At 35.6% G+C, this 27,966-nt stretch overlaps 1 protein-coding gene across 3 annotated transcripts; it reads right to left on the bottom strand.

Moving 5' to 3' along the window:
- Nucleotides 1–34: 34 nt before the first annotated feature.
- On the bottom strand, nt 35–25,199 carry LOC101499232 (probable helicase CHR10). Of its 3 annotated transcripts, XM_073366602.1 has the most exons (17): nt 24,766–25,198; nt 24,638–24,648; nt 22,899–22,977; nt 22,640–22,797; nt 22,408–22,536; nt 19,724–19,904; nt 19,289–19,424; nt 19,050–19,167; nt 11,485–11,574; nt 10,133–10,240; nt 9,846–10,049; nt 3,454–3,579; nt 2,707–3,368; nt 1,936–2,081; nt 1,051–1,215; nt 376–490; nt 35–293 (listed from the first exon to the last, which is right to left on the bottom strand). In XM_073366602.1, the coding sequence occupies exons 1-17, from the start codon at nt 24,950–24,952 to the stop codon at nt 269–271; spliced, it is 2,640 nt and encodes an 879-aa protein (XP_073222703.1). In that variant the 5' UTR covers nt 24,953–25,198; the 3' UTR covers nt 35–268. The 3 variants fall into 3 exon arrangements, with proteins under 3 accessions (XP_073222703.1, XP_073222702.1, XP_073222704.1); XM_073366601.1 differs by lacking the exon at nt 24,638–24,648; XM_073366603.1 differs by lacking the exons at nt 35–293; nt 24,638–24,648 and adding an exon at nt 23,565–23,572 and having other exon boundaries at nt 372–490; nt 24,766–25,199.
- Nucleotides 25,200–27,966: the final 2,767 nt, after the last annotated feature.

Genomic DNA, 27,966 nt, shown 5'->3' with positions numbered 1-27,966 from the left:
AGGCAAGAACAACAATTCAAGACTCGTAAGAACGGATTCAATAGCATGGTCAATCATACTTGACAACAAATGTCTTAGTCATATCTCAGCATGTAAATTCTGTTCTAAAATTTTAAAGATTTGCAAAATAATATACTTATGTTTTCCGAAATTTTATAATATACATACATGTGCACACATCGAACAACATATCAGCCAGGAAGACATATCTTCAAGCTCTTTTTTCTATCTGAACTGTCCCTTTTAAGTCTGGAAACAGCTTGGATCCTTAACGTGATCTTCGATAATAATATCTGTAAGAAATTGAAGATCATATATGTGATATTGTAAATGATCTTAAATTTGATATTGATTTGAAAGAGAGTTACAACTTACACGTATATATTTATGTTGTAAATGGATGCATATTTTCTTAGAAGTCGTTCTATGGTGTACCATTGAGAACGATCAGATCCATCTTGATAACCAATCCGTGGCATGTGTATTGATGCTTTGCAGAATGATAAAAGAAAAATTTAATTTATATCAGTAAGTTTGAAATATCAACTCATCACATTTTAATCTTGAAGCAATTATCAACAATTATAACTTAATGTCTAAATCTCCCATCCCTGATACCAAAATAATATTTATTTGTCCCATCCAATGCTTCAAAGAGACTCTTCACCTTTAAGTAAATTGCATGAACATTCTCAACTGAAAAAATATGAAGATTACTTTTCATTAACTTGATTGTTACACTACATGTCTATACTTTTGTGAATATAATTTCCTTTCGAGTTTTTCTCGTCTTGTGCTTGTATGATTGAATATTGGATATAATACATTGTAGTACTACAAGATCAAGATGTCAAGGTGACAGCAATTCAATATTTAGACGCAAATGATGGCTCAACTTTCTTGTGTCGGAGTCACATGAATGTTTTTTCCTAAAGTACAGCCAGTCATGCATGCAAGCAAGAAGAAAACAAAGAGCATAATGATAAAACGAAAAATGTGATATAAGGTAATAATAAAACATAGAGTTGGATAAATGTGGAAGCATGTTACCAGAATTTTGAGCGGCTGAAAATGCTGCCTTTGATAAACAGCTTTCCAAGTTGACAAGTGAGATTTCACTTCGAGGGACTTTACGCCTTGGATTGTACGATTGAACAACGGCTAAAGCAACCATTTTGGAAGCATTGTCATCCAAATTTTGATCATCACAGTCATCTATAAGTAAAAAGGCAGAAACAAGGTAGCATATTCCGATTCACCATATATTAGAAATCAAACTGTGACTAAATGTGGCAATCGGCAAATGTTACAATTTTTTCTATTTTTTTTATAACATGCATGATGCATCACATTATGTATTTGGAGTAACATAAATAAGATCCATTATAAGAAGACTTAAAAGTTAAACATTAGTATCAAACACTGATATCTTCAGAAGACTGAAAGATTACATATTAGTAGAATGCACACTCTTACTAGTTGATTACATCCACGCAAAAGCACAAGTATGCGAAAAAAATGCTGGGAAACTCAACTAAATGATTGTTATCTTTTATTTTATTGTCTTTTGTATATAAACTATTTGGTCAAGGTTGCTTTGACAACGCAACTGTTAGATCCAAACTGTGTCAGCAGCTATCCTGAGCGTGAAACTCACGACATGAAAATCCAACATGTGGCCATCATGGTGATTGTTTTATAAATAGTAAATAGAAATAAGTGGAAATAGATAAATTAACTGAAGTTTGGCAGACAGAATAATTATTTCTGATGTCTATTCATCACTGTCACCTCAAATATTTTAATAGAACAATCAATCATTTCTTCTTGGGGATCAGGGTAAGTATCTTATATATCCACTGTCATGAAGCATCTTGTAGGTATATGCAGTTATACTTCTATATAGTAAAACAATTAGCGTATGTTCGTGCTCACCTTCCAGCTTTATAAGATGGAGATCACCAAGATGCAGATCCCCGTGTTCAGAAGCCCGTTCATATGCATCACTAATGCTTGACGAAAGTTTCGTCAGTGCATCAAACATTCCACCATGACCCCAACGTCCAGAGGTATCAATGCAGCTGTAAAACCAGGTTACATATTCAAAGTTAATAATTAGTAATAAAGTCAATGGCTTTGATAGGCAACAGTTCATATCTACAAAAGTCAAAAGCGTGGCTGCATTTGATTGATAACAATATTAGGACAAGAATTACAGAAAATGTAACAATAGTGCTTGCTCCAGCCAAGAATATTCTCCTATGGCCCAAAGCTAAAATCTATACTGGAAAAGAATGTATCCCCTCCCTTCTGCTGCATTTTCTATTTTCATCATATCTATACTTTCTATTATCTATAATACTCTTCCAATTAACTACCTTACCTTCCAATTAAATGTTTCCCTCCAAGTACAATTAAGCTCTAAACAATTTCATACTTGATCTTAAAGTCATGCAAATCTTCATCTGTATTATTTTGGAATGCCGTCATCAATGCAAAAAAGGAAATAGAATCATATGCATAGATGCACATTATTATGACATCATCATTGTTATCAATTTTAATACTGAAGTGCTCATTTCCAATGAAGAAAGAAAACCCACATGGAACAAAGCTCCAACAGAAATTAATTTCATCAAATATAATAATTAAAAGATTGGTGCACCAGAGCAAAATATGCAGTCAGGCAATAAATGCAAAGTTAACCTGAAGATTATAGCAGGTTCAGATGAAGAAATGTTTGCCGGAGCTGTACAATCTCCGTATACAAAATGAACGGAACCAGCATCTAATATGATTTCCCCATCTGGTGGGCTAATAGGGTCTTCCACATTTAATGAATGGTATCCGAGAGCATTCCACTTAGACAACTTCTTTTCTTCTGCCTTCTTCTTTGCAGTCTCAAGTTTTTTACTTTTTTCCTCATCTAAGTTCCTTCTGCTTCTCAAGTCCATGATTGAGTCGCAACTTGATTTAGAAATTTCCTCAAATTTGTTAACCCAAGAAAGATATGAAGCCTCATCAAGACCAAGATCACAAGAGAGAGAGGCAGAACCTCCTTCCTTGACATCATATCCTTTTAAAATGTTTCTTGGATTAACCTCAAATTTCCTGTTGTCCTTGTCAGATAATTGTTCATTACGCATAGCAATCACCTTGTCAGCCATTGCATTAATTCCTGGTAAGTCGACGCCCTTGTCTTTTCCATCATTGATCTCATTGGGATCAAACATATGTAACCCAACTATGATGGATTTCAAGTCGCCAGCTCCAACTGCAGATAATTTTTTATCTTCATGTTCTAGAATATTATCACCTGTAACATTGAGGCTCAGCTGCAATTTTCTTTCTGCCCTCCGCATAATCACCTATGGTGTAACATGTGAGTTCTCAGATTATATGGAAATGGCCTCCAAGATCAAAGAATAATAAATATAACAAACGGAAACATACTTCCTCCACTGTATGTTCAGTAACAAGGTTTATACACAAAACATGATTCATCTGGCCAATTCTATGTGCTCTCTGCAAAGCTTGTTTGTCCACCTGAGGGTTCCAATCTTGCTCGTAGAATATAACCTAAAGAATACCATGGAAAACAATATGTTAAAGACTGTAATCTCGTAGATTTTTTATTGTTAAATGAGAGAGAATGAGAGACATATGGTGAAACCGTGTGGCTAAATATGAGAGGTACTATCACTGTTTACATGATATGATATGATATGATATGATATGTAATAAATATAAAAATCATAAATATATTTTCAACATATATCAACTTTAAAATAATTTTCATTCCAACATATACCATAGATTTTCTTGTCACCATCCTAATTTCAACAAGCTTCAGAATTTGGTACTGCATCTGACAAAATAATTACTTTATCTTGTTAAACATGTCAATTAAGGAATCAAGGGAAGATTGAACTGTATCCCTTCAGCATGTTTTGGTGACATGTTGATGGCTACTGTGAAGAAAGGAAAACCTGATCTGAGAAAGAAGGTTTTGCCTGCTGTTATGTTCATCAGCGTAAGCCTTAGCGCCGAAAGGATGGTGTCTTCATGTACTTTGAAGATAATGTTGGTGATATGATAGGATTGCTAGTCAAGCAAGGCTTCCTATTAGGAAGGTGTATGAGAGAAGGAACTGAGCTTAATTTCTATGTTGTGAGTTCCGTTAATTGCTGAGTTGTGCCAGCTGTAAATCGTAACTGATTAGTTAGGATGGTTAGTATAAATAACAGAAGCTTAGTCTTCAGTAGGTAGGCAGTTAGAGAGTTAATTGGTTGGAACTGAATTGCAGGGCAATTCAATTGGCATATCTGTAATCGCTACTCTATTCATTTTTCTCAGTTTCAATAATACATTCTTGAGAGAAACCAATTTAGATTTTTTCTCCTTCATCTTTTCTTGAGTTTTCTTCAGATTTACATTCCAGCTCTAACACTGGTATCAGAGCACCGATCTGGTGCCCTGATTTTGCTTCCTTCTACTGCGCATTGCATGAAAACAAGAAGCATGGTGAGAGATTCGAGTGGTTGGGAGCAAGAGCGCGAGGAATGGCGCACACGATTGGAGTTGGCAGAGGCGCGCACTTAACATACGAAGGATCAATTGGCTGCACTTGCGGCCAAGATTGATTCCAACGGCGGCGGGACTGTTCGCAGGGAAGAAGCGGAGACCAATTGTGGTGGTGGTAGATCCCTGGGTGACCACGTTGAGTGCGATCGATGGAGGAAGCTGGAGATCCCGATTTCAGGCGACGATGCGTACGATTGGACGCACCGTTTGGAACGATACTTTGAGTTGCGAAGCGTTCCTAAGGAAAAGAAGTTGCGTGCCACTTTGGTGGCCATGGAGGGTAGAGCATTGAGCTGGTATCATTGGTGGGCTAGGTGCAATCTTGAACCATCTTGGGACGGGTTCAAGCTGGCGGTGGTTTGCAAGTTTCAACCTTCAATGGTACAAAATCCCTTTGAGTTGTTGCTGGCACTCAAACAAACAGAGACGATGGTGGAATTTGTGGAGGAGTTTGAGAAATATGTTGGAACTTTAAAGGCCATTGATCAAGAATTTGCACGAGGAATTTTCATGAATGGCTTGAAAGAGGAAATTCAAGTGGAGGTAAAACTTTATGAATTAAAGTCTCTGTCTGATTTAATTCAAAAGTATATTACGATTGAGGAGAAGAATCTAGTTTGGACTAAGAAAGGAACCAATACTTTCACTAAGCCAACCACTATTTCTAAGGCTAGTTCTTACACTAAGACTTTGACGGTGGATACTAAGCCTTGGTTAGATAAGAAAACTGAAGGTGGTACCTCTGCTACTAATCTGGTGAGTTTTCAGGCTGGGGAAGGGAATAAAACCAGGGGTGCTGATTTCAAACGTTTGTCTGGGGCTGAGATGAGAGACAAAAGGGAGAAGGGACTCTGTTTCAGATGTGATGAGCCCTATCATAGAGAACATAAATGCAAGAATAAGCAGTTTCGTATGATTATTTTAGAAGAAGATGTCGAGGAGGACAGTGATGCTGAGTTTCATGAGGTAGAAACTTTCAATTTTTGCAATTGTCTCTTAGTTCAGTGGCTGGGGTGACTTCCACAAATTCTTGGAAGATACAAGGGGTAGTTCAGAACAATTCTGTTTTGGTACTCATAGATTGTGGAGCTTCTCGTAGCTTCATTTTTCAGGAGGTAGTTCAGAAACTGAGCTTGATGGTGGAAGATACTCCTTCTTACATTGTGGAAATGGGGGATGGTCATAGGGTGAAATGTAAAGGAAGGTGTCCTAAGTTGAGTTTGCATTTGCAAGGAATGGAGATTAAGCAAGACTTTTATTTGTTCTCCCTGCAAGGGGTGTATTTGGTGTTGGGTTTGGATTGGCTCTCTTGTTTGTGGGAGGTCAAAACCAATTTTGACAAGTTGGAGCTTACCTTGTCTAGAGATGGCAAGTTGATTACTTTGGTTGGTGATCCTTCCTTAACTAAGATTGAATTGTTGCCTTATGGAGTCTTCATGCAAATTTTGAAGGAAGAAAGGGAAGGCTTGTTAATTCAGTACGACTCTGCAGAGCAGAAACCAATAGAGGTTTCAGTCATACCTGAAGCTGTTTCAGAGGTTCTTCAACAGTATTCTAAAGTTTTTGAGGATCCTCAAGGTCTTCCACCCCAAAGGAGGTTAGATCATGCAATTCATTTGAAGGAGGGGGCTGAGATACCTAATTTACGACCTTATAAGTATCCACACTATCAAAAAATGGAGATAGAGCGGTTGGTTTCAGAAATGCTTGAGGCTGGTATTGTAAGACCGAGCATTATCCCTTACTCTAGTTCCATCATCTTGGTCAAGAAGAAAGATAGGGATTGGCGTTTTTGCATGGATTATAGGGCTCTCAACAAAATTACTATCCCTAACAAATTCTCCATCCCTATCATTGAAGAATTGCTTGATGAACTTGATGGAGCAACAATATTCACTAAGCTTATTTTAAAATCAGACTATCATCAAATTCGGATGAAAGAAGATGATATAGAGAAGACGGCTTTCCAAACTCATGAGGGGCATTATGAGTTCTTGGTGATGCCTTTCGGTCTCACCAATGCTCCTTCCACATTCCAAGCCCTCATGAAGGAGGTTTTGAAGCCTTTCCTCCGGAGATTTGTCCTGGTCTTTTTTTATGACATTTTGGTGTAGAGCAAGGATATGTCAGCTCATCTTGTTCATGTCCACCAAGTCTTGGCAGTGCTGATGCAAAATGGGTTGAAGGCAAATAAGAAAAAATGTAGCTTTGGACAGTCTAGTCTGGAGTACTTGGGACATGTGATTTCTGGAGAAGGGTTGGCAGCTTGTCCTTCCAAGACTGCAGCCATGACTTCTTGGTCTATTCCTATGGATGTGAAGGGTCTTAGGGATTTCCTTGGAATAACAGGGTATTATAGACATTTTGTCCAAGGTTATGGTAAATTAGCCAAACCCTTAACTGAGCTTTTGAAGAAAGACAAGTTTTGTTGGACTGAGGAAGCTACATTTGCGTTTCAGGTCTTGAAAACAGCCATGGTTGATCTTCTCTTGTTGGCTGTACCTGATTTCACTAAGGTCTTTGTAGTCGAAACCAATGCTTCTAGTAAGGGGTTGGGGGTTGTTTTGATGCAGGAGGGTAAACCTCTTGCCTTTTGGAGTCAAGGCTTATCTTTGAGAGCTCAACAAAGATCTGTTTATGAGAGGGAGCTTATGGCTTTGGTTCAGGCTGTGACCAAATGGGCAAATATTTCATTGTGAGGACTGACCAAAGGAGCCTTAAGTTCTTGACTGATCTACGATTGTTCAGTGCTGAGCAATTTAAATAGGATGTCAAGCTCATTGGTTTGGATTTTGAAATCCAATACAAGTCAAGAAAGGAGAATATTGTAGCAGATAGTTTGTCTAGGAGAGATATGTATGCTGCCCTCTAAGTTCTACATGTGGAAGATGATGATTCTTGGGATGAGGAATTGCAACAAGATCCTAAATTGCAGCAGTTGGTGCAGGACTTAATTGTCTCTCCTACTTCTCATTCTGGTTATGAGTTCAAGAAGGGAAGGCTTTTGTATAAAGGTAAATTGGTGCTGCCTAAGGGTTCTAACAAAATACCACTTATCTTGGCTGAATGTCATGATTCTCTTTGTGGAGGGCATTCAGGATTGTTCAGAACTTTTAAAAGGGTCTCTAGCTTCTTGTTTTGGGAAGGCATGAGGAGAGATATCAAGAAGTTTATAGAAGAGTGTGATGTATGTCAAAGGCACAAGTACTCCACTTTATCTCCGGTTGGACTACTTCAACCGTTGCCTATTCCTTGCCAAATGTGGCAGGATATTTCTACGGATTTTGTTGGTGGCCTTCCACGAGTTAGAGGCAAGGATACAATCTTTGTAGTCATTGATAGACTTACAAAGTATGCTCACTTCTTTCTTATTGGGCATCCTTATCATGCTAAGGAGGTAGCAACTTTGTTTGTGATGGAAGTTGTGAAGCTTCATGGATTTCCTTCTACAATTGTATCGGATAGAGATGCGGTTTTTCTCAGCAGTTTTTGGAGGAAGATGCTCAAATTGGCTGGAACTAGTCTTAAGCATAGCCCTTCTTATCACCCACAAACGGATGGTGAAACCGAAGTTGCTAATCGGTGCTTAGAGACCTATCTTAGGTGCTTTGCTGGCCCTAAGCCCAAGACTTGGTTGAATTGGTTGCATTGGGCTGAGTTCTGGTTTAACGGTAACTACAATATCTCTGCTGGAAAGACACCTTTTAAAGCTTTATATGGCAGAGACCCTCCATTGTTGATCAAGAGCTGCACCATTCCATCAAAGTTGGATGATGTCAATCAGTTGGCCCAGCAACGGGATGATTTACTTGCTGATTTGTGACAGGATTTGTTGAAATCTCAAGATAAGATGCGGGCACAAGCAAATAAGCACCGGCGGTTGGTGAATTTTGATGTTGGGAAGTGGGTTTTCTTAAAACTTCAACCTTACAAATTGAAGTCCTTGGCTGATAGACCATATGCTAAACTCGTTCCTAAGCATTATGGCCCTTTTTCAGATTTTAAGCCGCGTGGGGGAGGTGGCTTACAAGCTAGATCTGCCTCTTGAAACTAAAGTTCATCCGGTGTTTCATGTTTCATTGTTTAAGAAGGCTTTGAAACCGCAGCATTCACCTCAGACCTTGCCACCAATGTTGACTGAAGAGCTTGAATTGGTTGTACAGCCAGAAGATATACTGCAGGATTGATGTTGGAGGCAATATGGAGGCTTTGGTGAAATGGGCTCATTTGTCATCTATGATAACTCTTGGGAGCGAGCTTCCAAGATGTTGGAGGTTTTTCCATCCTTTCCCTTTGAGGACTATGTTGTTAGTTCTGTTAATTGCTGAGTTGTGCCAGCTGTAAATCCTAACTGATTAGTTAGGATGGTTAGTATAAATAATAGAAGCTCAGTCTTCAGTAGGTAGGCAGTTAGAGAGTTAATTGGTTGAGTTGGCATATCTGTAACCGCTACTCTTCTCAGTTTCAATAATACATTCTTGAGAGAAATCATTTTCGATTTTCTCTCTTTTATCTGTTCTTGAGTTTTCTTCAGATTTACATTCCAGCTCTAACATGTTATTGTGAATCCAAAGGGTGAAATGAAAGGTTCTGCTATCACTGTTCCAATTAGTAAGGAGTGTGCTGATGTTTGGCCAAGGATTGAATGTACTGCCAATGCCATTGTATCAGTTCGAATTCTGGTTCAATGACTTTATGTTTCTGTTTCGAGGAGTTGAGTTAGTCTATGATTTTGTTTATGCTTAAATTTTTCACTGTTTTGTCTTTCTTTGACTTGTCTACAAGTATCTTTTTGAGATCATATTTTTTTCATTTGTATTGGATATTGGTTTTTAAATAAATAAAACATGTTAATTAAGGAAACATAGCCAAAGTTGTTTTCCCAATTGAGTTAGTCGTCGAGCTATGTCTCCAGTTACTTTAGTTTAAGTTTATTATAACGTTTACAGTACTAGTCATAGTACTCATGCTATGTCTACTTAGGCGTATAGATACTCTGTTGCATTTATTGATGGGGTCATTCTCGTTTTTTGTTGTTTTATTTTTTTTCCAATTTTTTTATAAGAATTAGATGTTGATCTTGTACTATTACAAAACCAGAAAATAGTCAAGTAAATAGATGGAAACATTAGACAAACTCATCATAATGTACTTATGAATGCATAAAAATATAATAAATTAAAAAAAGACAAGAAAATGAGTCAGTAATCAGAATCTAGTTCTAGTTTAAAAAGGAAGGTTTAAAGCTAGACAAAACTCACGGTATCAGCAGCCACAAGATTCAAGCCAACTCCCCCAGCTCTTGTTGAGATCATAAAAACAAAAGCTCCATTTTGGTCAGCTTCAAAATTCAAGCCCATATTAGATGATGGGTTGCTGAAACTTCTTATAGCAGCAAAGCGCTCCTCAGCCCTAATTGATCCATCAAGACGCTCGTAAGAATACTTACGTAACTCCAAATAATCCTATATAAGAATCGAAAGACATTTCATTAATTTACTCATTGAACTAATACAAGGCTTTCAATTCATTGGTAGAAAAATCATACCTGTAAAATGTCAAGCGTATGAGTCATCTGAGCAAAAAGAAGAACACGATGTCCATAATGATGTAGCTTTTGAAGAAGTTGGTCCAGAATCAATAGTTTACCACTGGCCTGACATAAAAAGATAATAAAAATGTTCAAAGCAAGAACTATGGTGCAATAGCAAAATGTATATTTAAGAAAAATAAAATCTGACACGAACAGTTATTTTGTCTAATAAGATCCTTGGTCCTAGTTTGGCCTATAAGCAAGAGCTGGATCAAATGTTAGACCAAACCCCCAAAAAGGCCATAATATGGAAGGTATATTCTAGAAGGAAGAAAATAGGCCCAGAAGGAATGAAAGCTGAAACCAAAATAAAATATTGTTACAGACATATATATTTTATAACAGAAGAGAAAAGAGATACTCTAGCATGTGACATACTTTTCAGAGAAAACATAAAAACAAATAGGAATGAACATTAACATAAGAATTGAGATGCTGCCTTAACTACTAACTGATGCTAAATCTAATCTTATCAAAAGAAATTTAGCTACGATTTTACTTTGCGAGTAGTTTCTTATTGCACTTAGAGCTAAAAAATGTTTGAAATTATTGGTTGAAATCAAATATGATCCCTTTTTGACACTCCAATAGATAAGCTTCGAAATATTTTGTAACCAACAATGAGATCAATTTTTTTTGTATAATGCTCTTCCTCTCATATTGAAACATATGGCTTCCAAAAGATTTGTCTTAACGGCAATCTTAAAGTGAGTGTAATGTGGTAGGCCCTGTCAAGAATTAGGGTAAAATATATTTTATTTAATTAAAATATGCTGACAATACATCGGCTATGTAAATACAAAAATAATAACTATACAGATAAGAATCTTATGATTCTGATTTTTTATCTCATAATCAACACAAACTAATAGCCAAGTTGGGCATTAACATGTGACAGATATCTATGCATCAACTTGAAAGGGGACATAGAAGATATCGATTAGGTGGAGTGCCACAAACTATGGTGAGTGATAGTAACCCTTTTTCTATTTTGAGGCGAGTTATTTCGTCTGCAAGACACTTTTGAAAATTAGCTCTTCATACCATCTAGAACAGACAGTCAAATTGAGGTTGTTAGCAAATGTTTGAAAGCCTACTTATAGTGCTTGGCATCTAATTTGTTTGTTTCTTTAATTTTCTTTTCCTACCCTTTCATGGTTTCCCTTTTTATCATCTTGTATGGAAATGCAATACTAACAAGAAATTTATTAGAGTGCAAGATAAAGCATAAATGTGCTCCAATAGTGAATGTATGATTTAAGAGCTCATCCAAAGTTATCTAGTACAAACATAAGTGTGGTAATTACCTGAACCAGATGTTCACCTTCTTCATAAGGTTCTGGTTCAATGCCCGGAAAGAGATAAGGATGGCTGCATGCTTTTCTTAGTTGTAACACCTAAAACAGTGAATCATATTTACCATTAACTACAAGGTGAAAGAAATAAATAGAAAATAGCATGATATGTAGTTGATATATCATTATATGACAAAACAAGCAAATAAGAACAAAATTTAAATCAATGCAATAAAGAAATAGAATGAAAGCACAAAATCAAATTCCCTGGATTAAACTTTCATGCACCATTAGAAGCCAACAAAATACACGAGGCAAAGATTAAAACATTACATTATTATTTTTTCAAAAGAATAATATACCTAAACCGAAATTAATAGCTGCTACTAATGATTATTTTTATCTCATAGAAGTATTGCATCTGCAATAAAACTTTTCCGTTTAAGGTAATCATGCAAAGATTAAGAAAATGTTAGGACTTAGATGAGTTGAGTTAGTTACTAATAATAGTTAGTTAATGAGTTAATTGAAGTTGTTATAAGGCTATTTGTAAATAAATAGGGAGGATAGAGAGTTAGAGATACATCATTGAATATTGTAATTGTGAATAGAGTATTCTCTATTGTGAAGGGAAACCCTTGAAGGAGAGATTTATCTCCTAGTTCTTAATAAAAATGTTCTTTCTTAGGAATCAAATTCTTGGGTTCCTAACAATTGGTCCGACCTGCCAGATCTTGAGGGAGAGCCAGTGTTCATGTAAATGGAGGACTGGCGGGCCAAGAAGGCGGATCTACCAACATTTACAGGGATAGACCCCATTGGATGGCTTGCTAGGGTGGAAAGGTTCTTTGTAAGGTATAAAGTCATGGGTTTGACAAGGTACAATGGGTGTTCATGAGCTTGGATGATTGGACAATGTTTTGGTTCGTTTCTTGGGATAAAGAAAACCCAAATCCAACATGGGAATCATTTTCCTCAGGTCTGATCAGAGGGTTTGGAGGAAGAAACAATGGTTGCAAGGCAAAGAGATCAGCAACCGTGGAGAAAAACACCTACATAGAAGAAGGGCAGCCATTGGTGGAGACACTAGAGAAGAAATAAGAAATGCACGAAACTGATTTAGTCCATGTGTCTGAAATAACTAGAAAAGTTGATGCAGCCACATAGCTGACGACAACAGTAACTCTTAAATTTAGAAGGAATAATATTCTTTCTTATATTATTATGAGGTCACTGGACCTATATATATACATGAGCCTGCAGCTTATTTTAGGAAATATGGACAGCTAATTTTAAGGAGACAGATCCCTGTGATTATGGGATTGATCCTAAATACATAAACCTAATAATAGCAAGATACAACTGTTACAGAAATACAGCAAATATAAAACTTCCTAAAATACATAAGGAGAATCACGGTTTTGACACTCCCCCTCAAGCTGGTGAATAGGTGTTTTCCATTCCCAGCTTGGATATAATTCCTTCAAAGTTAATGCAGTTCAGCCCCTTGGTGAGTATGTCTGCAAGTTGATTCTGAGTGGATACATATGGTGTGCAAATCATGCCACTGTCTAGTTTTTCCTTGATAAAGTGTCTGTCAACCTCTATATGTTTAGTTCTATCATGCTGCACTGGGTTGTGGGCTATACTAATTGCAGATTTATTGTCACAATATAACCTCATAGGTTCATCCCACCTTATCTTCAAGTCTTCCAATATAATCTTCAGCCATAGAAGTTCACATATTCCGTGGGCCATTGCTCGAAATTCTGCTTCAGCACTCGATCTAGCTACTACACTCTGTTTTTTGCTCTTCCAAGTCACTAGATTTCCACCAAGGAAGGTGCAGTATCCAGTAGTTGATCTCCTATCTACCACTGACCCTGCGTAGTCCGCATCCGTATATGCTTCAAGACTTACACTCTTGTTTCGTTTGAACAAAATCCCTCTTCCTGGGGTCCCTTTCAAATACTGGACAATTCTAAGAGCAGCTTGTAAATGTGCTTCCTTTGGTTGGTGCATAAACTGGCTAACTAGACTTACAGCAAAAGCAATGTCTGGTCTAGTATGAGATAAGTAAATAAGCATGCCCACAAGTCTTTGATACATTTCCTTGTCCACAGCAATATCCTCCTCCGCACTTCCCAACTTTATATTTGGGTCCACTGGAGTACTTGCTGGTCTGCAGGCTGTCTTCCCTGTTTCTTTAAGCAAGTCAGTAATGTATTTTTGTTGAGATATGAAGATTCCTTTCTTGGAATGGGCAACTTCAATTCCCAGAAAATATTTAAGTCTCCCTAATGCCTTGATCTCGAATTCCGTGGCAAGGCATTTACTTAGCACTTGCTGCTCCTTTTTGTCATCCCCACTAACTATAATATCATCTACATACTCCAATAAAATTGTTACTCCCCCTGAAACTGAATGTTTGATAAATAATGTGTGATCCCCTTGGCTCTGTTTGTAGCCTAGACCTGTCATAACTTTGGTGAATCTTCCAAACCATGCTCTTGGGGATTCTTTCAGCCCATATAGAGCCTTTCTTAGCTTGCAAACAGTTCTAGCAACAACCTGTCCATTGTAACCAGAGGGCAACTCCATGTATATTTCTTCTTCAAGGTCTCCATGTAAAAATGCATTCTTCACATCAAACTGCTGCAGGGCCCAATCATGATTTGCTGCTAATGACAATATTACTCTAACCGTGTTCATCTTAGCAACCGGGCCAAATGTCTCCAAGTAATCAACTCCATAGGTTTGAGTGAAGCCTTTGGCCACTAATCTTGCCTTGTAACGTTCAATGGTCCCATCAGCCCTGTATTTAACTGTATATACCCACTTGCGTCCTACTGATTTTTTTCCAGTTGGTAGGGTGACAAGTTTCCAGGTCCTATTCTTGTTTAACGCCTCCATTTCCACATCCATGGCTTGTTTCCATTTCCTGTCAAATAATGCTTCAGATACAGAGGAAGGTGTGTGTGTGGAGTTGAGGTTTGTGAGAAAGGTTTTATGAGTAGGTGAGAATTTTTCAAAGGATTAGAAATTTGATAGTGGGTAAAGTGGTTGTTGGGTGCATGTTCTAGTTCTCTTTCTAAGGGCAATGGGTAGGTCTAGATTTTGGTCCACCTGTGCTTCTAGATTTTCAAAAACAAACTCATTAGAATCATTGGAGTTTATAGGATTCGAAGGTGTTACCTCATGCAGTGATGATGGGTTAGATTCTTGGACATTGCCAGATTCTAGAATGGCCTTTTCTCTCCTTGAATATACCAGATTTTTCCCAAATTTTCCATCATTAGGTGCAGGTTCAGGTGCAGGCCATGCTGTTAGTTCAGGTGCAGGTCTTGCTGTTGGTTCAGGTGCAGGTGTAAGTGTAGGTCCTGCTGTTGATTCAGGTGCAGGTCCTGCTGTTGGTTCAGGTGCAGGTCCTGCTCTTCTCTCAATTTCAGGGACAGCAATGCCATTTGTCCCAATTTCAGGTCCAAAGGTCATATTTGGAAGCATGAGAGTCTCATCTTCTTCTCTTACATTATCCCCCTGAAGATGAGGCTACTTGAAGTAGCTCTCTTGTTCGTTGAAGGTGACATCTCTTGACACATAGAATCTTTTTGATAAGGGGTGAAAACATTTGTATCCCTTTTGTGTGGTAGAGTACCCTAAGAATACACATTTGACAGCCCTAGGGTCCAATTTTCCCCTTTCATTACTATGAACATGCACAAAGGATACACACCTAAATATTCTAGATTGGAGTTTATTTGTAGGATCCAAGTGTCGGTAGAATGAGGATAGGACTTCCATGGGACTTTTTGAGTCTAAGATTTTAGTGGGTAACCTATTGATTAGGTAAGTGGCAGTAAGAAGAGCTTCCCCCCAAAATCTCTTAGGAACATGGTTTTGAAAAAGTAGAGCTCTAGTTTGATTTAATAGGTGCCCATTTTTCCTTTCTGCAATCCCATTCTGTTGGGGTGTGTTCACACATGAGGACTCATGGATTATCCCTTCCTTTTGGCAAAAAGAGTTTAATACAAGGTTAAAGTAGTTCTTGGCATTATCAGACCTAATTCTTTTGATACCGACCCCAAATTGATTTTTAATCATTGAGACAAACTGAAAAAACACGGAGCTAACTTCTGATTTTTGTTTCAATAAAAAAACCCAAGTCACTCGGGTACAATCATCTATGAAGGTTAAAAACCATTTAGCACCTGAGATATTAGGAACATAAGCAGGACCCCATACATCAGTGTGAACAAGAAAGAAAGGGAAAGGACTCATTTTATTGCTAATGGGAAAAGGTACACGCTTGTGTTTAGCAAGCTCACACACCTCACAATGGAGACTCTCCACATTTAAATTTTTAAACAAGGAAGGGAAAAGCACTTTTACAACTCGAAATGAAGGGTGTCCTAGCCGACAATGGTATAGTTGAGCTTTCTCTTTATTGGTCATGGTAGATTCAGATATGAGAGAGCGGCTCTTGGTAGGCAGATTAGGATCGTCCATGTAGTATAGGCCATTCCATTCTCTAGCATGTCCAATCGTCCTCCCCGAGTTCTTGTCCTGCAGTATACAAGAGTTGCTATGAAAAACAGCATTACATGAGAGATCTTTTGTGAGTTTTTGTATAGAAATCAGATTGGTGGACAGTTTAGGGACATGAAGGACATTTTTTAATGTTATGGATGGGCTTATTTGGACCTCTCCTTGTCCTGCTGCAGTTATAAGGGTTCCATCTGCCGTGGAAATTTTCTTGTTGCTAGGACATGGGGAATATGTGGAGAAGTATTTGGGTAGAGGGGTCATATGGTCAGTGGCTCCAGAGTCTAATATCCAGTAATGTGTAAATGGTGTATCTGAAACATTAAGCCCAAAAGAAAGTGGAAGCTTACCAGAATAAGTTAAGGAGCATGTACCTGTGGGCTTCTCCAATTTACTAAGGAGGGATCTGACCCGTTCTATCTCTTCATGATTCAGCTGGACAGATTCTTCACTTTGTCCATTAGCAATGTATGCTTGCCCTTGCCCTCCTCTTTTTGGAGGGCCTCCTTTCGGCCCCCATTCTCGGCTTGGGGGTTTTCCATGTTGCGGTTATAAGGGTTCCATCTGCTGTGGAAATTTTCTTGTTGCTAGGACATGGGGAATATGTGGAGAAGTATTTGGGTAGAGGGGTCATATGGTCAGTGGCTCCAGAGTCTAATATCCAGTAATGTGTAAATGATGTATCTGAAGCATTAAGCCCAAAAGAAAGTGGAAACTTACCAGAATATGTTAAGGAGCATGTACCTGTGGGTTTCTCCAATTTACTAAGGAAGGATCTTACCCGTTCTATCTCTTCATGATTCAGCTGGACAGATTCTTCACTTTGTCCATTAGCAATGTGTGCTTGTGCTTGCCCTTGCCCTCCTTTTTTAGGAGGGCCTCCTTTCGGCCCCCTTTCTCGGCTTGGGGGTTTTCCATGTAATTTCCAACACTTCTCTCTTGTGTGGCGCGGCTTGTTACAGTGGGTACACCAGACCTCCTCGTGTTTTTTTTCCATATTTGGAACCCCACTTTTCCTCTGGTTAGCAACCATGTCTGAAACATTAAGCCCAAAAGAAAGTGGAAACTTACCAGAATATGTGGGCTTCTCCAATTTACTAAGGAAGAATCTTACCCGTTCTATCTCTTCATGATTCAGCTGGACAGATTCTTCACTTTGTCCATTAGCAATGTGTGCTTGCCCTTGCCCTCCTTTTTTAGGAGGGCCTCCTTTCGGCCCCCTTTCTCGGCTTGGGGGTTTTCCATGTAATTTCCAACACTTCTCTCTTGTGTGGCGCGGCTTGTTACAGTGGGTACACCAGACCTCCTCGCGTTTTTTCTCCATATTTGGAACCCCACTTTTCCTCTGGTTAGCAACCATGATTGTTCCTCCTTCAGCTATCATTGCGGAGCTTTCAGTGGTTGAGGTCTCCAGCATCAGTCCTCTCCTGCTTTCTTCACTCCGGATAATGGCTACCACTTCATTAAGCTCAGGGACTTTCGCTTTTCCCAGGATTTGGATTCGGACCTGGTCATATTCAGGATTCAGGCCTACCAAAAAATCATAGACTCTATCTTGTTCAATATACTCCTTAAGGATTGCTGAGTCTTCTGAACACTTTGCTTTTATAACTCGATAGTGGTCCAATTCCATCCATAGAGACTTGAGTTGATTGACATATTATGTAACTGATCTGTTTCCCTATTTGGCAGCCACGGTTTTTACCTTTACATCATAAGTTTGAGCAGCATCCTTGGCCTTAGAATAAGTTTGTTCTACTGCCTCCCAAATTTGTTCTACTGCCTCCCAAATTTCCTTGTTAGTCAAAATCAAAAGTTGATGCACATGCAGTGCTCGCTGCGAGTTCCTCCAGATCGTAAGCAACAAATAACGCAAAAGGTTGGGTTGGGCTCGAGACACCTCCCCCACCACCGAAACCACAAGACACTGATTTACGGATTTTGGCTTCGCTGTTGCCGCCACCACTGAAGCTACCAGAACATCTAAACACTGGTTTTCCATCGACGTTAGCGATTGAAGATGAAACTCGATCGATGGAGGGTCGTAGAGGATCCGGAGTGGGTCGAACATTAGACTTAATGGGTTTGTTCCAATTTGATGATAGCCTGTGGATTCAGAAAAGAGACGTCTTGGGTGGCTTAATTCAAGATTTAATTTCCTTGGGACTAATTCATGACAAAACATTTGTGAATTTGACAAAGAGTGGTGATTTGCAGTTTCCAGGGAATTTCAAGCTGCAACACAAGTTAGAAGTTGGGTTGTTGAGTTCACTGTGAGCGCAGTTAGAACAATTGAGGAAGTACCGAAAAAGGGTTATATGTCCTACATGTGCTCCTCTTTTATTCATTCATTTTAGGAGGAAGGTTTATATTCTTGATGTTACAATAGAGCTCTTGATCATTACATGGCGGTGTCTATGTTGGTGGACACATTCCAAGTGGGATAGTTGGGGGATTGTGAATGGTTATGGGGTGAATTAGATGAGTAGAGTTTGTTAATAATAATAGTTACTTAATGAGTTAGGTTGTTATAAGACTATATGTATATAAATAGTGAGGTTAGGGAGTTAGAGAGATATCATTTAATATTGTAATTGTGAATAAAGTATTCTCTATTGTGAAGGGAAAACCCTGCGAGGAGACATTTCTCTCCTAGTACTTAATAAAAATGTTCTTCCTTAGGAATCTAATTATTGGGTTCCTAACAAAAAAACTTCTAAATAGCTTCAATTATAGAAAAATGCAAAGGCATTTAACTAAATTCCCTTAGCTAAAATAAACAAATATAATCACTCAATTAATGTTGCCTCACATAAACAAATATAATCATTCCAATAAATAGCTTCAATGAAGTTGAAACGGTAATAATGGTTTCTTGGTCTCTAAAACATTTGAAAACAAAACATTTTTAAAAATGGAAAATGATTTAAAATGAGAGAAGTACCAAATATGAATCAATCTAGCATCTGCCTCTAGGCATACTGGAACTAGAGAATTTGCTAAAAACAGATGAAAAAAGCAAGAGCTTCACTAACAGTATTCTGTAGTGATTGGTGATTTGATGTTCCAGAAGATAGTGCAACTAGCTTCGGAAGTTCCTTCCTCAGTATTGACATATAGACCTTTTTTTGCAGGCTGACAAGGGGTACTAACCTGTCATGGGATAGAATTTCAATATCCAATGCAACTTTGCAAATTTTAGTGATCATAAATTTCAGTTTCATTGAAATAAAAAGTGCTAGGTAGTATCTAATCAGAACAAGGTACGACATACACTGTTGTCTCAGTGAGTGATGGCAGCACTAAACTTCCAGACTCCATAAGCTTTGATTTGGTTCGTCGAAGCATAAAAGCAGCCAATACACTTCTCAGGATTTGAAGTCTCTCCTTTACCTTTGGAGAATCATGACCTGTTCAGAAACAAAGCTGCCACAATCAGAAAAGACTAAAAGCAAGACATTAATTAAGTTCCCTTTTTAATATGTTTACTTTGTTTTTTGAAAAATCATACAGTACTCAATTGGATGACAAACCTTCCATCCTGTGACCAGCATCTTTCAAATCCTTTAGACTAATAATACTAATACTAAAAACAAATGGATCAAGATCTATAGTAGAGCACTCAAATTCTAAAAGTGTGCAGCACAGAGAACCAAAGCAACTTATAATCCAGTGATTCTAAGTTATAAAACAAAATGATAATACTGACCTGAGGTAAGATCACTGATGTCCCTGAATGTAGAAAGGAACTGATCTAGTGTCCCAAAGACAGATGGCATACAAAAATACATCAACGCCCACAGTTCAGAAAGGTTGTTCTGAATAGGTGTACCAGTCAACAACAACCGTCTTGGCATGACATAGCGATCTTTGAGAACATTAAATAAAACCTGTAAAGTTTAAGAAGTATAACTATCACAGTCCAATAATCTCGGAGGCTATATGACTAAACTTCTTTAGATATTTCCTGGATATCTGTGAGGTCTAGGACTCTCACAATATTAACTCCCACAAAATAACTGATCTCCCTCTCAACCCCCTATTCCTATTTATAGGCAACATACCTTATTTCTCCCAACTGACTCCTTAATTAACCCATAAACTAACTATGGTTTACCTATCAATAGCCCGGTCCCAACCAATAAGTCTTTCACCAAAATAATAAATTAATAATTGCACTACATATGACTATTGATCTATAAAAATGAAAGTAATATGACAAGTTTAACATACAGAATCATATTCTTAATTGAATACTATAAATAGGTGTTAAAGTTGTGGGATTTTAGAGAAAAGGAAGAGAAAAAAATAATAAGGGTTTGAATATTATTGATAATAGCTTTATGCTAACTTAATTACAAAAGACTCAATACTAATTTTTATTTATAGAGAAACATGGACTCAATTCTAAATCAGGAACGAATCATAATAATATTGAGAGATATTCTAAGATATCTCTATGATTATAAATTGATTATAGAAAATAACTCAAGATACTCTAATATAATATAAAAGTTATTATAAAATATTTTCTAATATTCTATCACTCCCCCTCAAGCTAAAGTTTACCAAGCTTTAGCTTGTTACATGAAAACAATGTTTTGTTCCGAAAAATAATAAAAAAGGATGGAAAGACAACTCAGAGATGTAGATGAAGTCGGAGAAAATTCCTATAAATATAGCCTAGGCAGATAGCCGGAATTATCATCATGAGAGAAATTCATGGAAAACAATTGAACAAAGTAAGGTCCGTTCTTCTAAAAACTGCGTTTGGAAGCTTCAAACTCATAATACTGGAGACCCAAAATATTTAAACTTCAAAGATGTGGCTAGTGCATCTAAGACAAAGATGTGGCTAGTGCATCTAAGACAAATTGTCAAGCTAAAGTTAGTCATGAAAGTAAAAGATACCGTCAATATAACAATCAATGAAGAAGAAGTCATCACTAATATGATTCTTATGTGAAAAAAGAGACACCGCTGGAATGATATTGGTGGGAATAGCAGCCACTGTTATAATCTATTAGTAAGAACTAAATTGCATGATAAACATCGAAGAAACAGTACGACTAATGAAATGAAGCCATGATCGATCAACAGAATGAGAAAATGCGTCCAAAACAGGAGAGATAATGGTTGTTTGAACAAGGACGCATATTTCCGTTGATCAAAATTAGAAAGTAAGAGCAGATTTGAAACCGCGAGGACTGAGATAGACCAACCAAGCAATAACCACAGCGGCGTCGGGACGCACCGTCTCGCATTGTGGAGACGTCAGCGTGTGAGATCTAGTCGCAAGAGAGAGTAGCGGCGCATGAGAATGTGTGTGACGGCTTTTGGAGGCTCACTGAAAAGAGTTGGAAAAGTATGAAAACTCACAAGAGATCACATAGAAAAAGAGAAAACTATTATTACATTCCCAAACTTTTGGGAACTTAGAGCGGAATAGTGGCGAGACCTAGGTAGTTAATCTCAGATAGCGATGTGTCGCGGCCAACCCCAAAAGTGGGATAGTGGGATAGCGCGTTCTGAGATAGGCGGGATAATTACTATTTTTTTGAACAAATTACATGAATAATATTATATAAACCTATATTTAATGCAAAATTAACAAATGACTCAAATTCTGAAACATTTATAATTGGTAATAAGAATCTACAAGTCAAAACATACATTGAAATACCAACAAAAGTCAAGGAAATAAAGATGATGCATATTGAAATCTTTAACACAGTAATAAAATAACTAATATTAAAACTCAAATGCATATTCTAGCATAGAAAGTAAATATAAGCATCATCTTCATTAGCATATTCTACTTATTCTTCTTAGGTGAAAGTAGAAAAAATAATACAAAGAAGGAATAAATAATAGCAGGATCTCGCTGGGAAACGTTGGGATTAACTACGCCGAGATAGTGGGATCTCGCCTAGATCTCGTCGGGATCTTATTTCACGTTGTCGCGGACCACGTCGTCGCGGTCAGACACTGTACCGCACCGGGACAAAGTGATCTCGCTGGAAAACGCTGGGATTAACTACCTAGGGCGAGACAACTCAAGGAGGATCAAAATAGACTCTGATACCATGTTGAAGTTCTGAGATTTTAGAGAAAAGCAGGAAAGAAAATAATAAAGATTTGAATATTATTAATAATAGCTTTATGCTAACTAAATTATAAAAAGCTCAATATTAATCTCTATTTATAGAAAAACATAGACTCAATTCTAAATCAGGAACAAATCATAATAATAATGAGAAATATTCTAAGATATCTCTATGATTATAAATTGATCCTATAAAATAACTCAAGATACTCTAATATAAGATAAAAGATATTATAAGATATTTTATAATATTCTAACAATAGGCATTTAAGTTAATTTCAACATACACTTGATGGGTTTTTAAGCCTTTGGGCTTCATCAATGATTGCATACTGCCATGGTATTTGAGAAAGGAAATCCTTATCCATCAGCGCAATGTCGTATGAAGTTAACAGCAAATCAAAAGGCAAAACGACCTGCCAAAATATTTGATTGTAATAATATAAGTAAACATTCATATGGAAATATAACCAGCAAGAAAAGCCATCCAGACTCAATGAACCCATGATAAAATCTCACATCATGTGTTGAATGCCTTGTCACATATTCATGTGTTTTCATACGTAGACTGCGCCTACATTCTTTATCACCAACATATTTGAAGACTTCTAGTTTAGGGGCATATTTGATTATCTCAGACACCCAACCATCTGTCACACTTAAAGGACATAGAACCACTGTAAAAAGTAAAACCAAAGCAGGAAAAGGGATAAGTGTTTATCTCAGTCGACATTTCATATAAACAAAACTATCCAAATCATTGTTTTCTTTCACTCACAAAATGGCCCAAGTGACAACTGTCGCACTTTCAAATAGCTTAAAAATGAGATAGCTTGCAAAGTCTTTCCCAATCCCATCTGTTGATATTCATACAGAAAGAAATTATAGAAAGACATCAGGAATCAAAATTTTCATTCCAAAGACAAGATTATGAACCTTGTTTTCAGTTCTTCATCTTCTGAATTAGAAAAGGTCGACACTCAGAATTTTCAAAAGCATGTGCACTCATGCACTGCTTATTAGTTAATCATTTTAAGATAATGCAGCCCGTTGCAATTGAACAAACGAGACTAGTGACAGTGACTATGACTAACTATTAACTATGAAGCTCAAAAGCAACATAATGTAACAGAAAATGGTATATGGCTCAAATAAATTGTCCCCAATTCATAAGAAAGCATGACACTGAAATACTATATGCCAGTAAAAAGCAATATCTGGAAACATATGATACTTAAGTAACATGAAACGTCTAAGCTATTGGATATATTATATATGTTGATTTTACATAATAATGATAATAACACAGAAAGTTTGTCAGATAACTCATTAAGAAGGTAAATTTTATATGACTGTAATACAAATACTAATTAGATTAAAAAAAAAAACATCTCTTTCACATTTCATAGAGGATCTGACACAGAATTGAGTGAAGAGTATATACCTCGTCCCCTGCAAATAATGGAAACATTATGATCACTAACATAATTAAAAATTGTTTCTTCACAAGTAATATCAAAATCACCTAATCTTAAATTGTCAAAACTGAACAACAAAAATAAAAGTAATATCAAAATCACCTAATCTTAAATTTTCAAAACTGAACAAAAATAAAAATACAACATCTGTCAACGCTCAATATTCTGTCTTCTTTTGTTTCAAAGAAAGTCGCTGTGCTTGGTTTATATGCTATACATAGTCATCCCAATCCCAGATAAAAGAAGAGAGGGTTGTGTTAGGCCTCAACTGTCACTGTAAAACTTAGTTGAATCTTTATGGCGTAATTTAACAATGTAACAGTGTTGCTTTGTTACATATTAAATGAAACAACACACATTATTGCCGACTCATGTTAATTATTGTGTTTTCCAAATTTCATATGTTCTCTATTTGAGTCTAATTGCTATGCACTGTCAGTACAATACAACAATTCATAGGCATGACTTTAAAGATAGTTATGGTAGTATACGTCAAACATCTCTACTAATTTAACAGTTGTAATTGTCTGACAATGTAAAAATTCTTTATACAAATAGTGTATATGAATTAATTCCTTTTATGAATTTGATTTCTATGTATTGTCGGTGTAAAACGTTTTACACCGTCAGTTCATCACAACCAAATATCTTTTGACTTTAGAGGTGATCAAATTAAAAGTCAAGTATTTTCATTAATTTGACGGTTGTAATTATCAAACCGTGTAAAATATCATTGCATATAAATTAAATCCTTCCTTTATATATGTTTTCCAAAATGATAGTGTGGGACTATTGTGAGAGTGTCTCAAACATTTAAGACCAAAATAATTGTTTACTTATTATTTGAAAAGTTTAATGGAGATGCATTGTCTAATGTAAAATAAACATCCAATGAAAACTCGCGATTTTTCACTTACATCCATTTTGTAACAGCTATTTAAATATAAACACCAAATACTGGATTTTTATTGCATGTAAGTTTAAAACTAGTTTACCTTGCTGTCTATGTTCATTTTCTCTTATTTGAATCTATAATAACCTCATCGAGTACTATGAATTTCGAGAGTTCCATAATATAATCAATGTATTAAAAAAATTAATGGCATAATTTTTGTTTCAACTTATTCTTAGCAAGCAGAAAAGAAGATTGAAAGGGCAAAATCTCACCGAGAACAACATTGACGCCGAGTTTATACCTCCTAACGAGCCACGAAACACCTTCCACTTGGTGCGGCTTGAGTGTTGCCTTAATCCCAAGCTCTTCTTCACTCGGAGGCGCATCGCCGGCGCGTGTGTCGTCGTCAAGTATTAATTTGGCGGCGACCTGGAGCCTCTGTTCGTATGTTAAGTTCATGGCGCCGACGCTGAGTAAGAAACCGCAAACTCGGTGGGGATCGAGAGAGTGAGGTAGTTAGCGGCGACGATTCGGTGAGTTGGTAGTTAATTTATGTTTTTGAGAAGGTAGTGTATTTTTTTTTTGGTGCCGTTGAGAAGGTATTTTTGAACCATCAACAGATTGCGTTGCGAGGGAATCAACGAAATGGGAAGTGGAAACCGCGTGTTTTTTCCTTCCTCAAACAAATAATAATACTTTTTCTGACACACCCACATTTTTACACAAAGAAATACCAAAATGGATTTATACGGTCACTTTAATGTATTTGAGAATAAAATTAGTTATTAAAATAAATTAATAAAAATCATTTAGATATAAGAAAACGACTTATTAAGAAGATGTTAAAAAAAAAAATTATCGAAAAAAATAGAAAATATAAAACAAATAATTTTAATTCGATTTTTTGTCTTAAACACAAAAGTAGAGTGAATTTGGGTCAATTATTATCTTTGATTGCATCCGATAAATCTAAAATCTATCACATAATTATTTTTAAATTTTTGTGCTTTAGTTCACATGTACATGTATTCAATCTCTCCATTTAATTTTTTTCTATATTTTGATGAATAGTTTATTTTTATTTTCTATTTTCTTTTGTAAATTAATTCTTCTTTTTTGCTGATAATTATTTTAAAAAGATTTATTTATTTGAATAATAAATGTATCTATACTTATTTATATATAAAGATATTATGTTTTTGTGTAACAATTTTTTCTTTAAATATTTTAATTAAAATATTTTATTATGTCGCATTTGAAAATTAAAAATAAAATAAAAAAACAAAACAAAAAAAGAATATCATTTTTGTGCAACAATTTAAGAAAAAAATGTTACACCAAAATAAAATATTTTTTACTAATTTTCTTCAATTGAAAATAATTTTATTCGATATGCATGAGACATTAAATATTGAACACAAACTTATTATATTGTGGAAGTTTATGCCCTTCCACTATATTCAACACCAATTACAAATATAACTTCCTTTTAAACATAGGTCTATATTTTTTTTATCAAAAATAGATATGTTTATTTTTTAAATTTAATAAATTATTTTAAAAAAATTAATCAAAAATAAATAATATTTTGATCAAAGTAAGAATTAAATGAAAAAAATGAATATAAAATTAAAACAATGTCAGCACTGAATCTAGTGACAAATGATTTCCAAAGATAATGAAGAATAAATACAAATAGTTTAATGACCATGTACTTTCAATATAAAAAGTTTTACACTGACAATCAATTTTAAATTATTGATTGAATGGTTTTTTAATCATGACAAATGTAAATTTAGCGATAGTATAAAATCAATAGTTATTATATAGTATTAATGTAAAATTAATTTACATAGACAATGTATGATTCATTTTTCAAAAACAATATACTATTATGCAAAAATAGATGGGAGTACTTAAAAAGATAAATAACTCAGATGTAAAAATTATTGTTGATGTTCTAATGAATTGATTTTTTTTATTTGAATTAAAATTTATCAAATTAAATTAATCATAAATTTTTCATGTGATTAACGTGTTGCGCCAATGTAAAGTTACTTAATAAATAAATTGATATGGAAAGGTAACTTACATAATTTAATTGTCCAAAATTTTAATTTAAACTTGATAAATATAAATTGAAAACATTCATGAAAAGAAAATCTATTAAAATTATAAAAAAAATAATAAAAGAAAATATATTAAAAATTTTTAAAAATAAACCTTAACATTTAGAAATGAAAGAAATTTAATCGAAATATTTAAATTATCTAAATTTAATTTTTATAGAATTTCCAATTACCTCATTCAAATAATCCTAATAGAGCCTTGACATGTTCAATGCTCATTAGGTTAACTAAGAAGACTTCTCTTAATTTAATATATATATATATATATATATATATATCTTATCAAAGTTACCTCATTTAGGGCTAATGGGTATATGTGGGAGATGAGTGGGGCAACCTTTGGTTGCTCAGTTGGCGGCTCCAAGTTAATGTGATGTTCATTCTCCTTGGCTTGGTCAGTCATCAAATCCATAGTGCACCAAACGCCTATTATATGAGATGGCTCTAAGACTCCATAAGAAGGTAGAATAGAGTCATATCCTTTTTCATAGCTTTTGCGTGAAAGCGTGTTGTTTAATACAACATTGAGGTTAGCAGTTTGAATCACGCAAAATGTGCAAGGGCATAAACTTCCACAATATAGAAGCTAAGTTCAAATTTTCATCCAATCAATTTAACCAATGAATTAATTCACTTCAAATGTCACTTATGATATAAATATTTGTATGATAAAAAAATCAATTTTTAACACACACGATAATTGAGTTCATTCAAAAATAGATTTTTATATATCATTCATAATTATCATTCAATATTATGAATAATAGCTAAAACTTAATTTATCAAGAACAAAGTTTTATATTAAAACAGAAAATTATGTTTACAACCTCCTACAGCTAAGAACAAAGCAAAATGTAATTAAATTGCAGAATAAAAAAATAGGGAAAACAAAGTTGATACCGATAATTTTATATTAGTTTCTCTACTCGTTATATTTTCAATCCAATCAATATGTAGTCAGTTTTCTCATAAAGGATAAGAACTAAGGATATCCTTAGTTAACCAATGATATTTAGTTAACTAAGGATAACAATGTGGATATACTGATTAACTAATGATATCCACATTGTAACACTCCGATTTTCACAATCATTTTCTTTTTTCATTTTAAAAAAGAAAAATTCTTAAAAATCCTTTAAAATAACTCAACGAGAATACGTTAGAAAAAGAAGACTTCCAAATTAAATTTATGTAAATCAAAAGTAAATTACAACAAGTTAAATATACCTCTTATATCAAACTAAATAGTTATAGGTTGAAACACCTTGACTAAATAGTTCTTACTCTTTTCCTTCAATACCAAACAAATAGTCTCAATATTAGTCCCTAAAAAATATTTAGATA

The sequence above is a fragment of the Cicer arietinum genome, chromosome 3 (genome assembly GCF_000331145.2).
Source record: "Cicer arietinum cultivar CDC Frontier isolate Library 1 chromosome 3, Cicar.CDCFrontier_v2.0, whole genome shotgun sequence".
NCBI lineage: Eukaryota > Viridiplantae > Streptophyta > Magnoliopsida > Fabales > Fabaceae > Cicer > Cicer arietinum.
This window is presented reverse-complemented; position numbering and strand designations above follow the sequence as displayed.

Bases quoted from the DNA above. Each gene is read 5' to 3' on its own strand.
- LOC101499232 (XM_073366602.1), bottom strand. From the start codon at position 24,952: ATGAACTTAACATACGAACAGAGGCTCCAGGTCGCCGCCAAATTAATA. The intron at 22,537-22,639 runs GTGAGATTTTAT...ATATTTTGGCAG, and splicing joins CAAGGCATTCAACACATGAT to GTCGTTTTGCCTTTTGATTT. The intron at 19,905-22,407 runs GTATGTTGAAAT...TAAACTTTACAG, and splicing joins GGCTTAAAAACCCATCAAGT to GTTTTATTTAATGTTCTCAA.